The following is a 19817-nucleotide window of genomic DNA, read 5'->3' as shown; positions in this document are numbered from 1 at the left end:
AAAAGAAAAAGAGTTAGTTTAATCTCTTATCACACATTTAGGGTATTCATGAAAATAATTGTTTTTTTTAAATCGACAATGGTATCAAATTTGTGGTAAAATTAAAACTTCCTTTTCTATAGTACTCTTTTTCAATTAAATTATTTATTTATGTTCAGTAATTAACAAAATTGTGAATAATCAATATACAAAGAATTGAGAAACAAAAGCTAAAGATCATTAAAAAAATAAATTAAGGATCTTCCATAAACATGATACAAAGTAAGTAAAAACAAATGCACTAAAAAGTTGCTTAGAAGATTTGTTTCTTTTTTAAAATTATATTCTTAAGTGGCTAAAAAAATACAAAGCTTTATTTGGGTCGTGGAGACTGGAAATATGAAATGTAGTATTTATGTGTGTGTGTGTGTGTTTTTTTTTTTGAGAAATGTTTTTTATGTCATATGCTAGAATTATTCCTTGGACAGTTGGTGCAAAATATTTTTTGATTAATTGTTTTTCTTCAATTTCCTTACTACTTTGAAGTCATCTCTTAGCTGTGGTACATATATATTGGTGATTTTTTTATGTGTTTTGTACATTCTTGTTTTTTATAGTTTTCTTCATTTCTATTTTAACCGGTTCAAAGTTTTTATATAGAATAAAAAATATATATAAACATATATTTTTTATATTACTCAATTTTTTTATTTTGTTAAAACTCTTAGTTTAAGAAATGCCAAATAAGTGTCAATCTGCAGCAAGTTGTGGTATATATATATGTACGGATTCGACTTGCTACTGAATTGGACGTAACTGGGCATGATTAACCCCGGTCTGTTAGTCGGAGTTCTTAACTCATGATTTGATATTTTTTGTTTGTTTTTTTCACACTTTTCGGCTAAAAGACGGCTCTTATATCTCTTATTTAAAAGACGGTTCTTAACTTTTCTTAGTTAAAATGTAAGAAAAGATAATAACCATCTCTTAACCGAAGCTTAAGAGACTGAAGTTAATCATGGTCTTATAGATTACATCTTGCTATGACATCTCTAAAGAAGAAAGAAATAGAAGGATAAACAACATGAGTTTTGATTAAAGTTAAGTTTATGTTTGGTTAAACTGATAAACAAAACTTTGGTTAACAATAAACCAATTAAAACTATAGTTTGTAGATAAGTAAGTTTCGAACTATGGTATAAATTTGTAACTTTTAAATTAGGCATTTTTAATAATTTTTAATTCAAAGAAATTTAGTAAAAAGTTAAAGCATGAGTAATGGTGTGCTCTCACACAAACTCTCTTGATAAAAATAAATACAATTATCCAGAAATCAAGAGAAAGAATGTAGAAGTGCTCTATGCCAAGAACATGTTCTAACAAATACTCTAGATATATCATCAATTAAACATCATTATTTAAGAGCATGCTTAACAGCAAAACATATAATACTATTTGATAGTTTTTTTCTTTTGATCAAAAACTATTTGATAGTTTCGTAGGAAAATATATATAACCTGTGATATTTAAAGAATTTGTTCATGTTGTTTTTATTATTTTTAAAAAGAGAGATATTTCATTAAAAAACAAAATATAAAAACAAAAGAAACAAAAGAGTGGAGGTTTTAGAGAGGTTTGTTGGATTGTTTCTCACAAAAATTTCTCTCCTTCTTCAAATGTTCACTAGACCTTATCTTCTACCTCCACTTTCCTTCCATGGCTCCTTCCTCTGCGGCGGCTTCTCCTTCTCTCTCCTTAAACCAAACCCCTCACTTCCATCACCAAACTCCCCCAATCACCTGGCTTAAACCTCCTCCCTCCTCCGCCCTCTTCCGCCGCAAAACCCTTCCAATCTCAGCAGCTTCCTCCTCCTCTTCCACCTCTCTCTCAATCACCGACAAACCCACCTCCCACTTCCACGGAAACCTCATCGACACCTTCGAGAGTCACCACCCCACCACTAAAGGAGCCACCTTTATCGAAGAGCCCCTCGAAAGGAACGAACTTTCCGCAAGGAGGAGGCTCTTCACGCAAGACCCACCATGGATCTCCGCGCTCTTCCTCAAGGGTCTGACCAGAACCGTCGACCAGACTCTGAAACTCGAGAAAAAAGACATCGACAAGAGAAAGTTCGATTCTTTGAGGAGGCGGCAAGTGAAGGAAGAGACCGAGGCCTGGGAGAGGATGGTCGACGAGTACAGAGAGCTGGAGAAGGAGATGTGCGAGAAGAGTCTCGCTCCCAATCTACCTTACGTGAAACACATGTTCCTGGGTTGGTTTCAGCCGTTGAGAGATGTGATCGAGAGGGAGCAGAGGCTGCAGAAGAGCAAGAGCAAGAAGGTCAGAGCGGCTTACGCTCCCCACATTGAGCTTTTGCCTGCTGATAAGATGGCTGTTATTGTGATGCATAAGATGATGGGTTTGGTTATGTCTGGACATGAGGATGGGTGTATCCAAGTTGTTCAAGCTGCTGTTAGTATCGGCATAGCAATAGAGCATGAGGTATGGGGTTAGTAGTTTTAAGTAAGGTGTGTGAAGTAGTTATATATGGTTTGATTTTGTAGGTGGGGATTCATAACTTCTTGAAGAGGACTCGGAAGAACAATGCAGGGGACTCACAAGAGGAGGTGAAGGATAAGCAGTTGCTTAGGAAACGTGTCAATAGTTTGATTCGTAGGAAGAGGATTATTGATGCATTAAAAGTGGTGAAAAGTGAAGGTATCAAACCTTGGGGGAGAGCTACACAAGCTAAGGTCTGTGGCGTTTTGAGTGGAATTGATAATATTTTGCAAAATGTCATCTTCATTGGTGGACTCGTGTTGATTTTCAGCTTGGAAGCCGTCTGCTGGAACTATTAATGGAAACAGCTTATGTGCAACCTCCATTGACCCAGTCAGGAGACACTATACCCGAGGTTCGGCCTGCGTTCAGACACAAGTTTAAGACTGTGACCAAGTATCCAGGGTAATGTTCATCATCGTACTAGTGTGATGCTTACCTGTCGCTTCTCCTGTTTTGTTTCTTTTTACTTAATTGTTTTGTGTTTGTAGGTCAAAGATGGTGAGGAGATACGGAGTTATTGAATGTGACTCGCTCCTGCTTGCAGGGCTGGATAAATCTGTGAGTTAAGATGTTTCTTTTCTGATTTAAAGATGTGACATTCTTGAGCTATTAGATGATCTTCCATTGTTATTGTCTCATGCAGGCTAAGCATATGTTAATTCCCTATGTTCCGATGTTAGTACCACCAAAGAGATGGAAAGGGTATGCTTTGATTCCTTCTTCTTTGGGTCTAGATTTTATACCCTTACTTATGAATCATTGCCTGTTATTGAGAACCTCATTCTCCCACGTTATCTATCGCCATGTGTTCTCATTCTTACATTTACATTTTTCTTCAGATATGACAAGGGTGGTTACTTATTTTTACCTTCCTATATCATGCGTACTCATGGATCCAAGAAACAGCAAGATGCGCTTAAAGATATTAGTTCCAAGACTGCTCATAGAGTATTTGAGGTACGTTGGTGTCTCTGCTCTTATATTTTTGTTTTGCTTCTGTCTGGTAATGTTTTACATTAATGTTTCGAAATGTAACTTGATCAGGCGTTGGATACACTTGGGAACACCAAGTGGAGGGTCAATAGGAAAATACTTGATGTGGTGGAAAGGCTATGGGCTGATGGAGGCAACATTGCAGGATTAGTTAATCGAGAAGACGTAAGTAACTAGACTTCTTATAGGATCTGTAATTTTAACTTTCAGGGTTTCATTACAAGAGTCAAATCATCTACGAGTTATAGGTTTTAATGGTATGTAATGTGTCTGTATTCTCTTTCTTGTTTGGTCGCTTAGGTTCCCATACCAGAGAAACCTTTGTCCGAGGATCCAGAAGAAATCCAAACGTGGAAATGGAGTGTTAGAAAGGCGAAAAAGATTAACAGAGAGAGGCATTCTCTAAGATGTGATGTTGAGCTCAAGCTTTCTGTAAGATAACCCTCATGCTAGCTATCAACATTTTGTTCCTTCTTGACTTGCTTACTGAAGATAATAAGTTTCAGGTGGCTAGAAAAATGAAAGACGAGGAAGGATTCTACTACCCTCACAATCTTGACTTCAGGGGTCGTGCATACCCGATGCATCCTCATCTGAATCATCTGAGCTCTGATCTTTGCCGTGGAACCCTGGAGTTTGCTGAAGGACGTCCACTTGGAAAGTCAGGCTTGTATTGGCTCAAAATACATTTAGCGAACCTCTACGCAGGTGGTGTCGAAAAGCTTTCTCACGATGGGCGTCTTGCTTTTGTGGAAAACCATTTGGATGATATAATAGATTCTGCTGAAAATGCTGTTCATGGGAAAAGATGGTGGTTGAAGGCTGAGGATCCTTTTCAGTGTTTGGCTGCATGTGTTATTCTGGCACAAGCCTTGAAAAGCCCTTCACCTCATTCTGTAATCTCCAACTTGCCTATTCATCAGGTAAGCACCATAAAATTTAACTTAGGCTCTAGTCTTTTCTTTTTTGTTACTAGACACTTGGTTTCTGTATCCGGTTGAATAAATTTTCAATTGGGTTTCACTCTTTGCATTGAACTGTAAAACAACTCTATTAACGTTTTCTGTTCATTCGTTAGCTTTGAATCAACTCTTCATTTGTAATGTGCAGGATGGGTCTTGCAATGGTCTACAGCATTATGCAGCTTTAGGAAGAGATAGTGTAGGTTCTCTTGTGAACATTTATGATCTGCCTTTTTCTCTTGTTTGGTGTCATATTTAGTCTCATATAGTTTTCTTCTTGTAAACTGGTATTTCTCAGTTTGAAGCTGCAGCAGTTAATCTAGTTGCTGGTGATAAACCAGCTGATGTCTATTCTGAAATTTCATTGAGGTATCTTATTAGCAATTAATTTGTTAGAATCATGTCATGCGTTGCTTCTAATGGTACCCTTTCCTCTTTGTTGTTCTCTCTTTTCTTCTTCGCTTGTGGTGAGCTAGGGTCCATGAAATAATGAAGAAGGACAGCAGTAAGGATCCTGAGTCAAACCCAACCGCCGCATTGGCAAAGATCCTAATCAATCAAGTGAGTATCATTGGCTTTTTATACTGCCACGGCTCACGGCTGATGAAACTAAGTATTATTCTTCTGATTTCAGGTGGACAGGAAGCTGGTAAAGCAGACGGTAATGACGTCAGTATATGGTGTTACCTATGTTGGAGCGCGTGAACAGATAAAAAGAAGATTAGAAGAGAAAGGTGTTATCACTGACGAGAGAATGTTATTCGCTGCTGCTTGCTATTCTGCAAAAGTAAGAAAGAGTAACATCATTCACGCGAATAATTTTTTTTTTCCTAGTTGTATGTTTGTTTTATGCTATGAACATCTATCCTCAGGTGACACTAGCAGCCCTTGGAGAGATATTTGAAGCGGCACGTGCCATTATGAGTTGGCTTGGTGATTGTGCTAAGGTAGTACAGTCTTGTAACTTGCTATTAACTCTGAAATTTACGTTGGTGGATGGGAGGCTTAATAGATATTTTGTTTTTCTCTTGTCAATGTTACAGATAATAGCTTCAGATAATCATCCAGTACGATGGACCACGCCTCTTGGACTTCCTGTTGTGCAACCTTATTGCAGAAGTGAAAGACATCTGGTAAGTGTTATCCATTATGAATCCTTCAAGTAGGCTACGCATCATCCCATTTGAAGAACCAATAACTTTGACTATGGCTTTGCAGATAAGAACATCTCTTCAGGTTTTGGCTCTGCAGCGAGAGGGTAACACGGTAAAGCCTACTTGTTCTCTTTTTTTATGAGCACTGAGCAAGATTCCACTTGTTGTATGATCTTTGGAGACTTGAAAAGATTTTTTTTTAATTGTCAGGTGGATGTTAGGAAACAAAGAACAGCGTTTCCTCCAAACTTTGTGCACTCGCTGGACGGCACTCACATGATGATGACTGCTGTTGCATGTCGAGAGGCTGGCCTAAACTTTGCAGGTTAGTCCCTGTTATTTCAACTAAATTGCTTGCTAAAAGAAAAAGAAAAACAGAACTGGAATCTCTTCTTATTCAATGGTTGGTTTTGTGCAGGTGTGCATGACTCCTACTGGACGCATGCATGTGATGTTGACACAATGAACAGAATACTTAGAGAAAAATTCGTTGAGCTTTACAGCTCACCAATCCTTGAAGATGTAAGTTTTCGATAACTCTCTCTCTGGTTAGATAGAAGCTTAGACTTTACTTTATTCACTTGATTGAACAAATGATTATGGATTCATCTATATATTATCAATAAACAGAGATTTCTTTATAGAATATCAACACTAGTGATGATGCTCTAGTTAGATTACTTCCTTTCTACAATTGGATTAAGGATTTGGTTGAAGTCATTTTTGGGTAAATTACAGCCTCATCTGTTTTGTTGACATTGTTTTGTATTCTTACTCCAGTTACTGCAAAGTTTCCAAGAGTCATACCCGACTCTTGTGTTTCCTCCAGTACCAAAGAGAGGGGACTTCGATTTAAAGGAAGTACTCAAATCACAATACTTTTTCAACTGAGTCCTGCACGTCTGGAAAAGGATCAAGTTTTTGGCTCAGGGATCTTTCTTGGTGGCCTGTAAATAAACATCCATCACCTCAGAGGACGACATGGAAAGAACCAGAATCAGCACAAAAAGGCTCTTGTTTAAGAGGCTTTTAAGACAAATTTAGGGGCAAATCATTGAAGAAGTTTCTAGCTCTCAGCAGGTAGGTCATAGGCAGTATTAAATAATGGATGCAAAGTCATTGCCTTCAAGCATGTTATTTGGGAATGAGAATAGGTTTAGTTTATGTTGTATGTCATTGGTACTGTTGTACAGGAGAGACTTCATATAGAAACAAGAACTCAAAAAAAAAAAAAAAAAATCAGAAGGGCACCTAGTTTCGTAGTAAACTCTGTGTGATTTTGTAGCCAACTTTTTTGTCAAAAGATGAGACTTCTTTCTGGGAATGATAAGCTAATGAATCCGTTGTGTAGTTTTCACAAGCTAAAACAGAAGGGGCACCTAGTTTTGTAGTAACATCTCCCCTTAGAAATCGCTTGACCGGTTATGCATAATCTTACAGGAGTGGAACCGGTTATAAAAACTCTTAGTGAAAATTAGAAATTGATCAGCAAATGTTCCATTGATTGTTACTCTAGTCTAGTGCACAACTTACTAACATACTTGTTTCACAAGAAAAATGCGTATAAGAAGCTAGTGGTCAAAAATATATATTTTTCCTTTTTATAAATATATTATCATCATGATATGCAAAAAGGAAATATCACTCGGAACATAGATTTTCCTATTTAATTTGTTTTCGGTCGTTACAGATGTTACCTTTTTTTTGTATTAGCTCTTTACTTTCCATAATTAGGCTCGAAGGTGAATAATTGAGACCTTATAAATAAACCTCTAACCCTCTCATTGCTTCTCACAAATCACTCGTTCATAGTTGCAGAAAATTACAACAACATATCGAAGATTTTATCTTTCTTTATCATCACATCTCTCTTCAAGATATGTCGATTGTGTTAAGACACCGGTTCCTTGTCATAGACCTTTTTGTCGTTCCGTTTCACACAAGACATGGAATCGCTTTTCACTACATCGCTCGTAACTCTGCTTTACATATTCATCAAAAGGTTCCAATCGCCGCTTTGAAACGCTCACCAAAAGCTCCTCTTAAACCTTCAAAACACTTGCAAACTAAACCGGATCCGGTTCAAGCTCTGAGCACGATCGACACTGTGCTGCCGCTGAATCAAGAACAAGAACTGCTTGATGGTTCGATCACAGTGGGTGCTGCTGCTCCATCGCAAACTAAACCTGATGAGAAGCCGTTTAAAGCTCAGAGCACGATCAAGGCTGTGCGGTCGCAGAAACCAGTGAAAGAACGGTTTGCTAGTTCGGTCACAACGTGTGCTGCTCCATCGCCTAGACACGTGCCGGTTCCAATGTTCTGTCTTAGAGAGAAGATTAATTAAAGGAGTTCAAGCTGTTTATATTTGTTATCTTTGTTACAGTGGAAAATCTTTCTTTTACATTAGTGAAGTCATGAGTACTCTCAGTAGCTACTACTATAAATGCAAATTCTAAAAGATCCACAAATCATAAACAGTATTTTTTTTCTTTATCAACTCTTTGTATTGTTTTTTATTTACGTCAGTGGTTACAATATGAGTTCATGCAAACGTTCTACATATAAACTAAATTACTGAATTATCAGTTTGTCATCGTCTCTTCTCTCCTCTTTTGGGGATAATATTGGAAGTCTTTTGAAAAAAAGGTATTGGTAATTAACTAATTTTGGTTATTTATAATACTTTCTGAGTATAAAATTGATTTACTTCTTTAAAAGTAATTGATTGAATTCTTATTTATCATATATAAAGAATCTGTACATTATATCCAGTCGAGATATATACAACACATAATTAATTCAATACTACTATCTTACAAGAATCTCTCAACACGATTATTTTATGAGAAATTATTTGAAATACCACAAATTAGATACTATTTTAAAAATATTTTAATAAAAAATACTATAATATTTGGGTTCATGGCTTAATGATTACTTTTTAAGGTTTAGTATTAATGGTACTTCTCTCTGGAATGGAAAAAAATCTAATTGTTTTTATTTATGGTGTAATTGGATTACAATATTTTGGAATGGAATGATGTAGAATGGTGGATTCCATTGATTCCAAATTTTTTTTTACCATTTGATATAAATGGAATGGAATGGTCATTCCACCAATTCTAAAAATATTTTGATAAAATACAAAAAAAAGTATTCCATGACAAAATTGTTCATGAATGAATGGAATGTATTTCATTCTACTTTTTTGTTGTATGCCATTCCTATCTTTCCATATATTTTAGTTCCATTAATTTCAAATCAATTTATCAGTTACCGCCTTAGTTGCCTTTTCAAATAAACTACTAAGTTAAGTTAATTACATTTTCTTTCATTCACTGCATTTTTTGCATCATTTTATAATAGATTAAGAAACATTTTAAATACACAAAAAGTAAACCTATCGATTTAACGGTTGACTTTTCATGTATTTGAAAAGATTTGGTAACAAAAATTAAAGATTAAAGAAGACAATTTTATGTTACAAAAAAAAAAGTAGACAATTTTAAAAAGTTGGATATTAAAATAGCTTAAATGAATGTTGAATATTATTATTATTTTTTTGTAAGTTAAGGGTTTTTTGGCCGTTTTCTCATATTTAAATCTGTAATCATATTAAAATAACTCACTGATGATCACAATTTTCAGAATTCACTTCACTGTTGATGAAGTCTCCATTCGTTTGATATCTTTACATTTAAATGTCTTGATCGTACATCATAAGCCCGGTATGCTTCTATTGCTTTCTGGCGATCATATATAATGCGTAAAGGTAAGTTCATTATCCTAAACGATCGTAATCATCTGCGGCGGTCTATAACCAGTGAGTGACAACAACCATAGGCTTGTGGCTTGGAACACGAACAACTTGTGTCGTAGACAGACAAGAAAACGAAGAGTAAGAAGACACAAATGCCAAACTCATTGACCAAATAATCACAAAACAAAAGTATTTTTTTAATCACAACTTAGATTACAAAATGAGAAATACAGGTAAGAAAAAGGAGCATCCCAAGGCTTTGTTTTAAGTCGCCTTTCGGTTGACTTTCAGGTAAGGAAGAGCTCCGATGACGTTGTCATAGTCGCTCCTGCTAACTTCGTGCTGCATTACGCAAGACAATAACAAAAATTCGGACAATGTAAGAAGCTAAAAGGGAAAAGAAGAGAGCAGCTAAGTTGCTAATGAACAAAGCCAAAACAAATACACTTGGACTTCATGTCATATCATGAATACGAGGGCATGAAAAAGATTTCACTTTTTTTTTTCCTGATGGAATGTAGTGGATTCTCAATGTCATGATTTTCATATTCCACCACTAGCTTTAATCCCCAGTTTATGAGATTCAGAAAGAGGTGCAAAGAGCTGCTAAATACGTAATGAAGTCCAAAAACTATGAACGAACCCACACATTTACTATGAAGATATTAGCAGCTAAGTATCCTGGAGTAGATAAAACTAGCTTGAGTTTTTGTGTCTGTCTTATTATCCAATCATAATAAGTCTTTTGCTAAGATCTCCTTCTTTTCCTAGTGCTAAAAAGCCACTCAACAAAAGAATGCATTGCACCCACAAACAATATTACCCATTCAAGACATGTAGTAGTATCAACCATGTTTGCAAACAGAGAGAAAAAAATAGAAGCAATAAGAGTCACTAACCATTTTGGAAAGACGCAGCTTCCTCTTGTTGTTCTTCTTAGCTAACAAATGCTGCTTTCCCGATCTCCTCCTCACTATCTTCCCCCTCCCCGTTACTCTAAACCGTTTCGCTGACGCCTGTCAACAACAAAGACCCAAGAAAGAGATAGCAATCAAAATCCAAACTTTCGAACTCAACAATTCTCAGAAACGCAGAGAGAAGAAGAGGAGAGGGAAAAGGAAGAAAGGAAGGAAGGACCTTGTGGGTCTTCATCTTATATCCCTTATGAGCGAAGACAGTAAGAGACCGAAGCCTTTGGGGATTCTGAGAAACGACTGTGGATATCTTCTGAGGAAGAACCGCACGAAGCCCAGATATGCTGTGAGTCGAGGCGAGGCTCGAGGAGCTGAGTCGAGCGAATTGAACGGACCCGTGAGTGGGAATCTTTGGGGGAGAAGAGCGTAGAGGAGAGAATCTGAGGATCACGGAAGCCATGGAGAGAGATGCCATGAAGATAAGCTTATTGCCTTTTGCCCAGAGAAGAGAGTGAAGCGAAAGGATATGAATTACGGTTTTCTCCGGTTTATACGGTTCAGAGGGTGCAATTGATGGTAAACCGGAATCAGCACATTTAAAAATGGTTTTAACTTTAATCTTCAAGGCTAAAAGGTCTCGAGACAATTTTTGATTCGTTTGTTGATTAATGTTTCTGGTCGAAGACACTCTTAAGACAAATCTCTAATTTAGTCTCACAAGTCATGAACCTGTTATTTATCCTTTTTGTGATATATATATATATATATATATATATATATATATATATATATATATACGTTTATCTACAATATACATCTCACTGTTTTTTGGATCCCTTCACTATGTGTGATGATGAAGGGGTTTCCAAAGATATATCCGACTATGGTTCGTAACGTACACCAGGTTATTGAGCTTTCGAGTCAAAATTCACCGGCTGTTACGACTTTTTGGTAGGTGAGAGCTGATGGTGGTGACATTCCTAACATGATCCAGTGAGGCTTACATTGACACACCTTGTTGGATGCTTGCGGGTCTGCCTCTTCTTGCTGATATCAATACTCAAGAATGTCTTAAATCATCTGCCAAAAGGGACTGTATCTTGGCTTATATAAACAGTGGTCTAGCACCCTGGATATAAATCAAAAAAATAATCAGAACTTTTTCTTTTGGGGGTATTTTTGATGCGTTTCATGAATGCTTATTTGAAACTATATATGAATGGTTTTGGGATTTAGTCTTGTTATTCAATTTTTTATTTAATGGACTCTCTTGTAGAGACAATATCTTCCAGATATCACATAGAATCCTCTGTTATGTCTCCTTCATAATCTCCAGTTCCTACTGTTTCATTGTGATTTAGAATTTGCCTATATGGCATCCAATGCCTATATTTTCTTTTTAGAATTAATAAAGGGTATTTTTCAAATATGACTCAAAACAAAAGTCAAACACAAAACTAACCCATAATTTTTTTTAGAACTTTCATTTGTCATATTCACTCTAGAAATTCGGATTATTTACGAAAATATCATTAATTTTTTCCCCTAAAATGAATGTTTTACTCTATCATCATCATCTTCATCAAGTATTTACAATATTATCATTGCCATCAATACAACAATCCACCATGAACAACCAATTTGAAGGTTTTAATGCACCAAAGTTTCGATTTTTACTCTTCATATCTCATTAATTATACACACAAACTACTCCTCCTTCACTTTCTCTTTATATTCATAAAAAAAAAACTAAAAATTTTGATTCTAAACTTTGTAAGGTTCAAACTCATGATTCTTGGTCATTAACAAGTGGGTCTTTTTGTGGTGAAGTTCTGTGTGATAAAAGAAGCTAATCAAGTTACTCACTAGTTGAAAGATTTACACGAAGTTTTCTGGTCAATACAGAGATTAGTTTTGCAATTGATTTTATGTGTGTTTTTAGAGGCGACTTCTCTGAAAGTCTTCCAATTTTTCAACAAAAAAGTCTCAAAAAAATTTCGATTCAGAAGACTTTCATGGAAGTCTTCTACCTCTAAATATACTATTCGCACAGAAGACTTTTTAGAAGTCTTTCTAAACCCTAAATTTATACCCTAAACTTAAATAACTAACTAAATAGAAAAAAAAATGTTTCACTAAACTTAAAATAAACTTTAAAAGTGTTTAATATACACGAAACTACACACATATAGGTCAAATTTAATTTTCCAAAAAACAATTTTAGCTTCCAAAATCTAACCCTAAAAATACAAACAATACTCTAACTAGGGATGTCAATTGGGCACATTGTCCATGGGCGGTCCATGTCCAAATTGATATGGACTAATATGGTCAAGCCCAAATCTGCCCGAAATATTTTTTGTCCAAATGGACTATGTCCAGATACGCCCAAAGTCCAATGGACAAAACCAGATGGATATGGGCCGCCCAAATACGCCCATAATTTTAAAAATATCTAGGGTTAATATTTGGGGAAAAAAAATCTGAAATCACAAATTTACAATCTGTCTCTCGAGTCTTGACTTGCCTCTCCGCCTCGTCTCTCCATCTCTCGAGAAGTGTCTCTCCGCCTCGTCTTTTCATCTCTCGAGCTGTGTCTCTCCATCTCGACTCTCCTCTCCAACTCTCACTTTGTCTTCGAATCGCTTCAGATCGCTTCATCGCGACTCTCTTCTCTTTGCGATTTGATTGCTTGTGTCTCTCCATCTCGACTCTCCTCTCCGTCTCTCACTTTGTCTTCGATTCGCTTCAGATCGCTTCATCTCGACTCTCTTCTCTTTGCGATTTGATTGTTTTTAGGTTGATGGGTTTGCGAGGAGGAGAAGAAGAAAGTTTAAGACTTTAATTATCTTTTGTGAAACATGAAATTTAAATTTAAGTATCTTTTGTAAAACATGAAATTTAAGTAAGTTTAAGATGTTATATATATATGACATTTCTAATCTGTACATTTTTAAGTTTGAAAATTAGACATTTTACATTAAACGGACATCTGGATTCCATGGACAGTCCATCTGGTCATGGTCCTATTTGAACATGGTCCTATTTGGACATGGTGCTATTTGGGCTCGACCAAAAATGCCCATAAAAAAATAAGCCCATCTGAACACGTCCAAATCCACCCAGTCCGTCCAATTGACATCCCTAACTCTAACATATGTTACCAAACCCAAAACCAAAGAATACAATGACTCACTATATTCACTCATTTGTGTTGAAAACTTTTCAAATTTGTGATATCTTAATTTATTTAATTTACAAATGTTTATAATTACATGATTTCAATTTTTTCTCCATCAATTTTTTTTTTAAATATAAATTATTTTTAAAATCTACAATATGAGAATACTTTTTGGAAGTCTTCTAGCAGAAGACTTTTAGAAGACTTTTAGAGATATATTCGTAAAAATATATTCTGCTTTTTTTTTGTTTATATGAACTACTTGTAATTTCACTAAACTTTTGGGTTAGTTTTACATTTAATTCAAGTTGGGATATATCTTTGTGTTTAAAACCAAGTTTTGGGTCATATTTGGCAATTTACCGATTAACAAAAGGACGGTTTGTTTTCTCCTCATACTGAAACATGAATCTCTTGTTCTATTTTTGTCTACTTGCATTAAGAAACTTATTTCTACACTTATTTTTAAAAGTATTATCCTGACCAATGTTTAAAGGATTTTTTTAGAATACAAAAGAATTTGGCAAGTTGGATTCTGGATCTTAAATTCCATAGTGTTCTCCTGGACAAGTATTTGCTAATTCTAGATTTGATTTATAAAAATCAACAGCAAAGGGGGAACTCAGTTTCACCATTATAGGAAAATTCTAAAAAATGATGCTCGAATCCTATTGGATTCATTTCAGTTAAGACATTATGAAACTTGATAACTGAGTCATGATAATTTGATCATCTACTATAACCACTTCCAAGATAATAGTACTGTCTTACAAAATTGAAGTCATATAGTCTTAGAAAGAAAGTGACCGACATTTTAAAAATCCCCAGGAGCTTCTATGTTTTACTATGATCCATTTAGGTCTTTATAATTAATCAACATTCGATCATGTCCATTTTCGTTATTTCTTAGTTGAACTAATAACATTTTAAGGAAAAAAAAATTGAACGAAGTAGTATGTAAAAGGATATCGTATGAACTAATTTTGGATGATATGATGAATGGAACAAATTAGATCCAACGGCTTAATAAAAAAGGAGTGGAAACATTGGACAAGCATGGCATATGCAATAACTAAATGGTGGTCACAGTATAATCATGCTAAGCACATGAATGCTCATTATTTGGTCTTTGCTTATATACTTAACAACACACCAGACGCCAAAAGAACGAAGGGTAATCTAACTTAGCTCACTTTCGTCAATTTAAAATTGAATTGGTTACAGTCGTAGTTTATCTTATATAAAAATTTCATAACAATCATTATATACATTGCTTTTTTTTTTAGTATATAGCTTCATTATTACTCTAATCCAAAATCCATGAATGTGGTTAGGTAAGCTTGTGGTTTAGTGTTACACTATTTTGTTCTAATGTTCTTTTGACTCAAACTTCCATTTTTACACTTGTATACATTCAATTATTTTTCTTTCACTATTTACCCATGTTTAGAATACCCATATATTGGTGTGACAACAATACTCAATAAGGGTCTACATATAACAAAACACTTCTTATTTAACTTTTAAGTACTGTATCAGTGATAGAGTACTAACCAAAAGAACTAGTGAAATGAACTTTGTGACTTTGGCCCATATTGAAATTAGCAATGAAAAGGAAAACAAAGAAGAGAAAATGAATTAGGTAAAACCTTAAACAAGAGGAGTTCATTTCTTTCCACTTAAGAAAAGTAACAAGGAAGGAAAGAAAACCTTTTGCAAACAAAAAATGGTGGAACCTTTTTAAAAATTATACATGAACTCTTTTTTTATTTTTTTTCTTCAACGATTAGAAAATTTAATCGTAAACACAACTATGTCTTATAACATATTAGTACTAATTCCTATAAACAACTTTCCAGGCTATTAAGTATATCGATATATAATGAACTTGTGATATAGATTTTGTGAAACAAAACTTGTGATACAAGAAGCTTGTCTCTTGAGTTCTTTTGAAAAAAAGAATCTTTTGTTGAATTCCTTTGATACATGATTATATTATGAAAGTATTATATATGCTATATATTTTAGGTACGCAAATATATAAGATTCCACATAGTTTAGAATACTTACATTTTTGTTAAATCTTATATAGTTAAAAATGTAAATAGTAAAACTATCCATTATCTCTTTTTTTTTTCATACGACACACCAGACGTTACAGTAAAAGAGTGGAGTTTTTTTTGTTTGCTTAAATTTGGAAAAAGGAACGAAGTTTAGCTTCAGAAGTTATATTGCAAAAATAATAAGAATCACACTATCATCATCATACGATGTTTTGTGGGGACAACAATGATTTAAATAAAATAAGAAATAAACATTTTTCCCTTTGGGTTACCATAATAATAAGCATATAGTTGAAATTTGAAAAGTGGAAAATTCAAATTCGTTTTTTCTCCTCTGTTCTCTTGTGAAAGTTTCAAATTCAAAAACATTTTCTTAGAGAAAGAAACCTCCCCCCGAATTGTTTCTCTTCGGTTGCTACTCCGACGAGATTTCTCCATTTCCGGTGAGGATTCTTACACTCTCCAGCCTGGTTTTACGCCAAACTACGTGCGGATCGTTGCTTATGATCTGGCCGACAGTCACAGAAGAATTTTCTCGGGCTTGATCACTTAAGCTTGGATCGTTGCTTTTGATCTCGGAGGATCATTTCTCTCGATTTCCAGGTTAGATTCTAAGAGTTTCCCACTTCGAATCCCTATAAGTGTGTTAATTTCTGTTTTTTATTCAAAGTTAGAAACCCTAATTTGGTTTTAAAATTAAAAACGGTCGATTATTGTTTCCTTTTCTGGCGTTAAATGAAGGAAGAACAACTTTAAGATTTGCAGAGAAAAGTTTTCGGTAAATTAAATAATGAATTCTAAATAGTTTCGATCGATAAAACTTGTCTGCTTCATGAGAGACACAACACAAAGCCATGTTAATAAAAAAAAACACTACTATTATACATTTTCTTTTTGGATTCTTCTCATTTCACTATAAACCAAGAAAAAAAAATAAGAAGAAAAACTTCAATTTTTCTCGGGAGAATCAAGGTTGATGGCTCGAAATATCAGTATTTCACATGGTCAAAACATTAACTTATATTTTAGTTACCGAGTGCGTTTTTGCTATAATAATAATCTGCATTGTTGTCACTGTTTAACTTAAGAGTGGACACTGATTCTTCTAAACACGTGGTCCTCTTTGTCTCTTCCCTTAAGCAAAACACTTCTGAATCTGATTATTAGTATAATTATCAGACTGCTTCTATAATGAATTATTAAAAATCTTAGTTCAAGGAAACTTCTTTTTGTGAACTTTGAGATGGTTTTTGATTTTCATGCAAAGAGGAACAAGAAGAAAGGTGGGTCTGTGACTAAAAACAGAAATCTCCATTAATTTGTCCAGCCCATCTCTGATCAGACCATGGCACACCCGTGACAATGACACTGATATATAAACCTAGTTTTAAAGTAAACGTCTTTTGATCTAAATCAAGAATATCTCTGTTTATGTGAAAGTGCTATTAAACCACTACTAGTAGTAGTACTAGCTAGACCTGCCTTTCTCTCTCTCTCACTGCTTTCTTGTTTGACAGTTTGGTTTTATAGTCCTAGGCACAGCTTTTCTTATCTTTTCTTTTCAACTCATAGCTCTCAAGCTGTTCTTGTTGTCTGTCCCTTTTAACTTTTCTTAGGATAGGGGACCCCTATCCTACTATAGAACCTCACTTTATTGTGTTATGAAGCAAGTCAGCTTGTCGCACGGACCAAAGATTGTCTTTTTCAATCTCCATGTCTTGATCTCTTTGGATTTTTACTTCTGCTTTGGCTTGATCTTGATGTAGAAAACCATCTTAAAAACACCCACAGATCTTACATTTTTTTATTATATTTTTAACTTGGATTGCTTTAAAGAGATTCTTGATTCTTGATCCTGAGTCTCGGTTGTAAATATGTAATCTTTTCTTTTCCTTTCTTTATCACCTGGTTGTCTAAATATTCTCTGTGCTTTTCTCCTTCTTGCCCATCTGTAAGGTATCTCACTTTTCTCCTGTCTTATTGCAGAATAAAAGGGGAGGCATTAGCTGCTGAATCAAATCAATGCAAGCTTGTACTTGTTATAGCTTGAATGGAAGTTTTATATGGTTCTAAGAGAGCAGCAATGGCCAAGAAGCTACAGCAACCTGTCACCGATACTACAAGACCGCCTCTTGTTCCAGCGGAGAAGAACAATGCAGTCTCTGCCACGCGCCGGTCTAAAACAATGGAGGTCAGTTCAAGATACAGATCACCTACTCCCACTAAAACTCGAAGATGTCCTTCACCTAATGTCACTAGGACTGTGTCATCAACCTCTCAGCCATTATCGAAAAGAGCTGTTTCAGCAGAAAGGAAACGCTCTTCAACGCCAACTACTCCCACAAACCCGTCCACACCGGTTAGTGATGTATCTATAGATTTACCTGTTTCTTCTAAGAAACTATCTACCGGTCGTGTACCTGAAGGGTTATGGCCTTCTACTATGAGGAGCCTCAGCGTTTCGTTTCAGTCTGATTCAGTCTCAGTTCCTGTTGTTAAGAAGGAGAAACCGTTTGTTACTTCTTCTATTGACCGCACATTGAGACCGTCTTCAACGTCTGTCTCAAGGAAACATACGCCTGAGAGGAAGAGAAGTCCACTAAAGGGTAAAAATGTGTCTGTAACTCAATCAGAGAATGGTCCTCATAGTAGGTTAATAGAACAGCATCGGTGGCCTAGTAGAATGTCTATGAACAGAAGCTTGGATCTTGGTGATAAAGTGGTTAGGACAACGTCTCTGTCTTTGTCCAACAAAAGCTCTAAACCTTTGCAGAAAACTTCCACCGACACGGCGAGGCTGTTGTCATGTTATGAAAATAGTGGACTAGTAATGTCTCCAACAAATTCAGAAGATAGTAATAGTTCATTAGATAGAGCAACTTCAGCTAGACTGCACCCATTGTCTGCTCCTGGATCACGCGCTGCTTCTCCAAGCAGATCCTCATTTTCATCATCATCATCATCCTCCTCCTCTCATTCTCGAGGGATGAGTCCTTTGAGAAGCGCGAATCTCTCTTGTTTGAGAGCGTCTACGCCGCCACCAAGAGGTGTAAGTCCTTCCCGGTTAAGACAAACCAACGCGTCTACAAGCAGCCCAACCTCGGTTCTCAGTTTCATGGCTGATGTTAAGAAAGGAAAAAAGGCAAGTTACATTGAAGATGTTCATCAACTGCGCTTGCTATATAATAGATATTCACAATGGCGGTTTGCAAATGCTCGAGCTGAGGGAGTCAGATATATTCAAAGGTTAATCGCAGAGGTAAATTACTTAGTAAGACGTTTCTTGTTATTGTGACATAGTGTGAAGTGTATATTTTTTTAACAATCTTGAGGTTACAGGAGACTCTATACAATGTCTGGCATGCAACATCAGAACTAAGATATCATGTGACAAGTCAAAGAATCTACCTCCAACAGTTGAAGCTAGAAATCAAGATTGAAGATATCTTAAGTAAACAGGTAAGTCTTCTCTCTTTGCCTCTCTCATCAAACAGCATATGTGACCTAAGTAAGTGTTTCAACAGATGAGTTGCCTTGAAGATTGGGACATACTTGAGAGAGAACACATTAGTTCTGTAGCTGGTGCCATAGCAGACTTGGAAGCAAATACTCTCCGCCTTCCACTAGCCGGAGGAACAAAGGTATTTGGTTTTACCTTTTCATAGAGTGTTAGAGACTTTGGATCTTAGTAAAATCTCTTGTGATCAAAGGTGGACCTGGGATCTCTGAAGTTGGCTATGTCCTCAGCACTTGATGTTATGCAGACTATGGGATCATCGATCTGCTCTTTACACTCACAGATGGAAGAGATGAATAAGCTTGTTTCAGATCTCGCTGTTATAGCTACAAAAGAAAAATATATGCTTGGCAAATGTGAAAATCTATTGGCATCAACCGCAGTCATGGAGGTAAGGAATCAAACAAAGAAATGGAAGAATCTATATTTTAACACATTGACCTGAGTTTTTCATTGTGTGAATCCAGATAGAAGAGAGTAGCCGCATGACTCATTTTATGCAAAAGAAGCAAGAAGAAGTAAGAGATGATGCAGAGTGCCATTGCTGCCATTGACTAAGCAAGTGCTTATGAACGTAACAACACACTTGGAGTTTCCACGGCCAACTCTTAAAAACTAATTGTAAATTGCTTGTTTTTGACTAGCATTACTTCTGCCAACACTAGTATTGATTAGGTTGCGTTGTAGCACTGCCTGTTATAAAGAAAAACAAAGAATTGTGTATCGACAAAG

The 19817-nt window shown here is 35.6% G+C and overlaps 4 protein-coding genes across 4 annotated transcripts; 3 read left to right on the top strand and 1 right to left on the bottom strand.

Annotated features, from left to right (window-relative positions):
* Window positions 1–1590: 1590 nt before the first annotated feature.
* LOC106446530 (DNA-directed RNA polymerase 3, chloroplastic) lies at window positions 1591–6974 on the top strand. The gene is made up of 19 exons (XM_013888300.3): window positions 1591–2481; window positions 2544–2732; window positions 2810–2943; window positions 3030–3099; window positions 3185–3243; window positions 3381–3498; window positions 3586–3699; window positions 3835–3966; window positions 4041–4457; window positions 4645–4695; window positions 4795–4865; window positions 4973–5057; window positions 5131–5283; window positions 5369–5443; window positions 5540–5629; window positions 5715–5762; window positions 5861–5975; window positions 6069–6172; window positions 6431–6974. The coding sequence occupies exons 1-19, from the start codon at window positions 1696–1698 to the stop codon at window positions 6539–6541; spliced, it is 2922 nt and encodes a 973-aa protein (XP_013743754.2). The 5' UTR covers window positions 1591–1695; the 3' UTR covers window positions 6542–6974.
* Window positions 6975–7083: 109 nt separating this feature from the next.
* BNAC04G36740D lies at window positions 7084–9296 on the top strand. Its single transcript, XM_048777684.1, has one exon. The coding sequence runs from the start codon at window positions 7530–7532 to the stop codon at window positions 7992–7994; it is 465 nt and encodes a 154-aa protein (XP_048633641.1). The 5' UTR covers window positions 7084–7529; the 3' UTR covers window positions 7995–9296.
* Window positions 9297–9547: 251 nt separating this feature from the next.
* LOC106446542 (50S ribosomal protein L35, chloroplastic-like) lies at window positions 9548–10979 on the bottom strand. Its single transcript, XM_013888314.3, has 3 exons — window positions 10548–10979; window positions 10310–10426; window positions 9548–9752 (listed from the first exon to the last, which is right to left on the bottom strand). The coding sequence occupies exons 1-3, from the start codon at window positions 10797–10799 to the stop codon at window positions 9675–9677; spliced, it is 447 nt and encodes a 148-aa protein (XP_013743768.2). The 5' UTR covers window positions 10800–10979; the 3' UTR covers window positions 9548–9674.
* A 5256-nt stretch (window positions 10980–16235) lies between these two features.
* LOC106446536 (QWRF motif-containing protein 4) lies at window positions 16236–19816 on the top strand. Its single transcript, XM_022689764.2, is given in 7 exon segments — window positions 16236–17444; window positions 17555–18827; window positions 18908–19027; window positions 19093–19209; window positions 19279–19476; window positions 19553–19619; window positions 19622–19816. Coding segments are annotated over 6 exon segments (1794 nt in total). The 5' UTR covers window positions 16236–17444; window positions 17555–17618; the 3' UTR covers window positions 19705–19816.
* Window position 19817: the final 1 nt, after the last annotated feature.

This window comes from Brassica napus, chromosome A4 (genome assembly GCF_020379485.1).
Source record: "Brassica napus cultivar Da-Ae chromosome A4, Da-Ae, whole genome shotgun sequence".
Classification (NCBI taxonomy): Eukaryota; Viridiplantae; Streptophyta; class Magnoliopsida; order Brassicales; family Brassicaceae; genus Brassica; species Brassica napus.
The sequence above is the reverse complement of the archived record's forward strand: the minus strand, read 5'-3'. Positions and strand labels throughout refer to the sequence as shown.